This window comes from Volvox carteri (assembly GCF_000143455.1).
Source record: "Volvox carteri f. nagariensis unplaced genomic scaffold VOLCAscaffold_102, whole genome shotgun sequence".
Lineage (NCBI taxonomy): Eukaryota > Viridiplantae > Chlorophyta > Chlorophyceae > Chlamydomonadales > Volvocaceae > Volvox > Volvox carteri.
Genome location: NW_003307645.1, coordinates 234,498 through 236,525, shown reverse-complemented (window position 1 = coordinate 236,525; position 2,028 = coordinate 234,498). Strand labels below are relative to the sequence as shown.

General features: G+C 53.5%; 1 protein-coding gene across 1 annotated transcript in view; it reads left to right on the top strand.

The window, feature by feature from the left end:
• The first annotated feature begins 471 nt into the window (after window positions 1-471).
• The window catches only part of VOLCADRAFT_108275 (uncharacterized protein), a 6,993-nt gene continuing 5,436 nt past the window's right edge, over window positions 472-2,028 (top strand). Inside the window, exons 1-2 of the mRNA XM_002958673.1 lie at window positions 472-834; window positions 1,579-1,669. Of these exons, the coding sequence (XP_002958719.1) occupies window positions 571-834; window positions 1,579-1,669 (355 nt within the window). The 5' untranslated portion in view covers window positions 472-570. The remainder of the gene's footprint in view (window positions 835-1,578; window positions 1,670-2,028) is intronic.

Genomic DNA, 2,028 nt, shown 5'->3' with positions numbered 1-2,028 from the left:
TGACTCTAGTCCGACTTTGTGAAATACTTAAGAGGTGTAGAATAAGTGGGAGCTTCGGTAACGGTGAAATTCCCGCTCATCGTCCATTTCCCGAGATGTAACAAGGTCACCTTGCTTGTGATCAAGTAGAGATCATATCAGGACAATGTAACGATGTTCACAGTGGTGGCTTACACAGGTTTTCGCTTGAGAACACGGTTTCCATGATACTTGGTGGCCTGTACGACAGGAACCGGAAGTTTATTACGCCAGCAATACGCCGGCTTTAAAACATCAAACTTCTGGACGTATTCGGCGTAATAATACGCGCGTATTCCAGGCGTATTAATACACAATACGGTAGCAACCCTGAGGCCGCGTCATAAAACTGAACAACTAACGAGAAAACCTAACAATACGGCCCGCCTACAGGCCCGAATGCACTGAAATTTCACAATATTATATTAGAATTATAAACCTTCCGAGTTCATGCTAAACAGAATTCCAAAATACTACACCATCAAGGAAATTGCCACCTGCTCTTAAGTGGCAATAAAAGGCAAATAGGGCCGGTCATCCGTGAACAGCACCATGCTCCTTAGTTATCGCGCCTCGGTAGCTCATGCTTGGCTAGGTTACAAGTCGAGGCTTAACATAATTAGTAGTCCCGCTTTACGACCAGTCCGAAGCCTTGCCGGTGATGGCAACACCTCGGGTTCGGACGACATCTACGAGCTCGCGCGGATGCTCAGCCAGCAGGCTGCTAAGTTCCGTAAATCCATCGATGACGAAGAAATAAGCAAGAGCTACGACGGCTTTGACGATGCGACAAGAAGTGGCACGTTCGGTCTGCAGGTGTGCATGCTTGCGCGCCCGCGGTGATTGCGGCGGTACGAGTGGTAAAATCACGAATCTGATGGCTCCGGCGATGCATTTTGAACCCTATCCTCAAATGTTAGTGGTGCGATGGTTGCTGCTGTGTTTGTTGGCCCGCACAGCAAACCGCCCTCCCGACCCCATCTAGCCCAGCCCAGCTCGTCACCTGCCAACGCTACCCCGCTTCCATCTATCAACGCACACCCCTTCAGTCCAGAGCGCTTCAAATCTTCCATTTGTGTGTATCCCCTGGAAAGCTCAAGTTTGCAGAAGGCGATTCCACGTATCCAGGGAGGGGGTTTTTCACTGCCGTAGACATGTACACGTACCCAGGGCGTACGGCGGCAGGGAAACTAGGGAGGGGACCGGGCAGGCAACAGCTCCCTCTTTCAAGTCTTTTCTCTCCTCCTCCTCCTCCTCCTCCTCTTCCACATCATCATCATCATCATCATTTCCTCAAACTACTACCCGGGAATGGTGTATGGGCAAATTCCGTGCCTAGCCACACGCCCGGGTTGTCCCCCAGCTCCTGCGGCCTGTCCTGCGTACGTCTCCGCGTCTTACCCCGCGCTCAATCACCCGCCGTACGTCACCTACCACCCGCGCTCGGGCTCAAGCTGGGCGCCCTGTTCTGCCCGGACCCAGCATTTTCTCCTCCTCCTCCTCCTCCTCACCCTCACCCTCCACCTCGCACCCCCTGTTCCGGCTGTCCCTCACTCTCAGCAACTGGGGGAGCGCGTGTTTCGGGAGGTTGGTCCGGGCTCCTTTGACTCGGCCGATTTCACGGAGCTGGATAAGTACAAGGTCATGCGGGTGAGAGGAGGGGAAAAGAGGGAGGAGGGAGGGAGGGGGGAGGGAGGGGAAGTGCCTGTGTGCGTGTGTGTGTGAAGAATTTATGTATCATGTAAACCGACCACCGACACTACCACCAGTACGGTTTGTACGAGAAGAAAATGCAACTCCCGTTTTTTGCTTAATACCACCTTTTCTACCTGGCTTCTTCTACCCTGCATTCCCCTACTGCTCAAATACTTGCCGTGTCACCTTCAACACCTGGAACCGCCCTCCACACCGCTTCTCACTCACCACATGACCAATCCCGCATCGTAACTCTCTCCCCTCCTCTCCCCTCCTCTCCCCTCCTCTCCCCTCCTCTCCCCTCCTCTCCCCTGC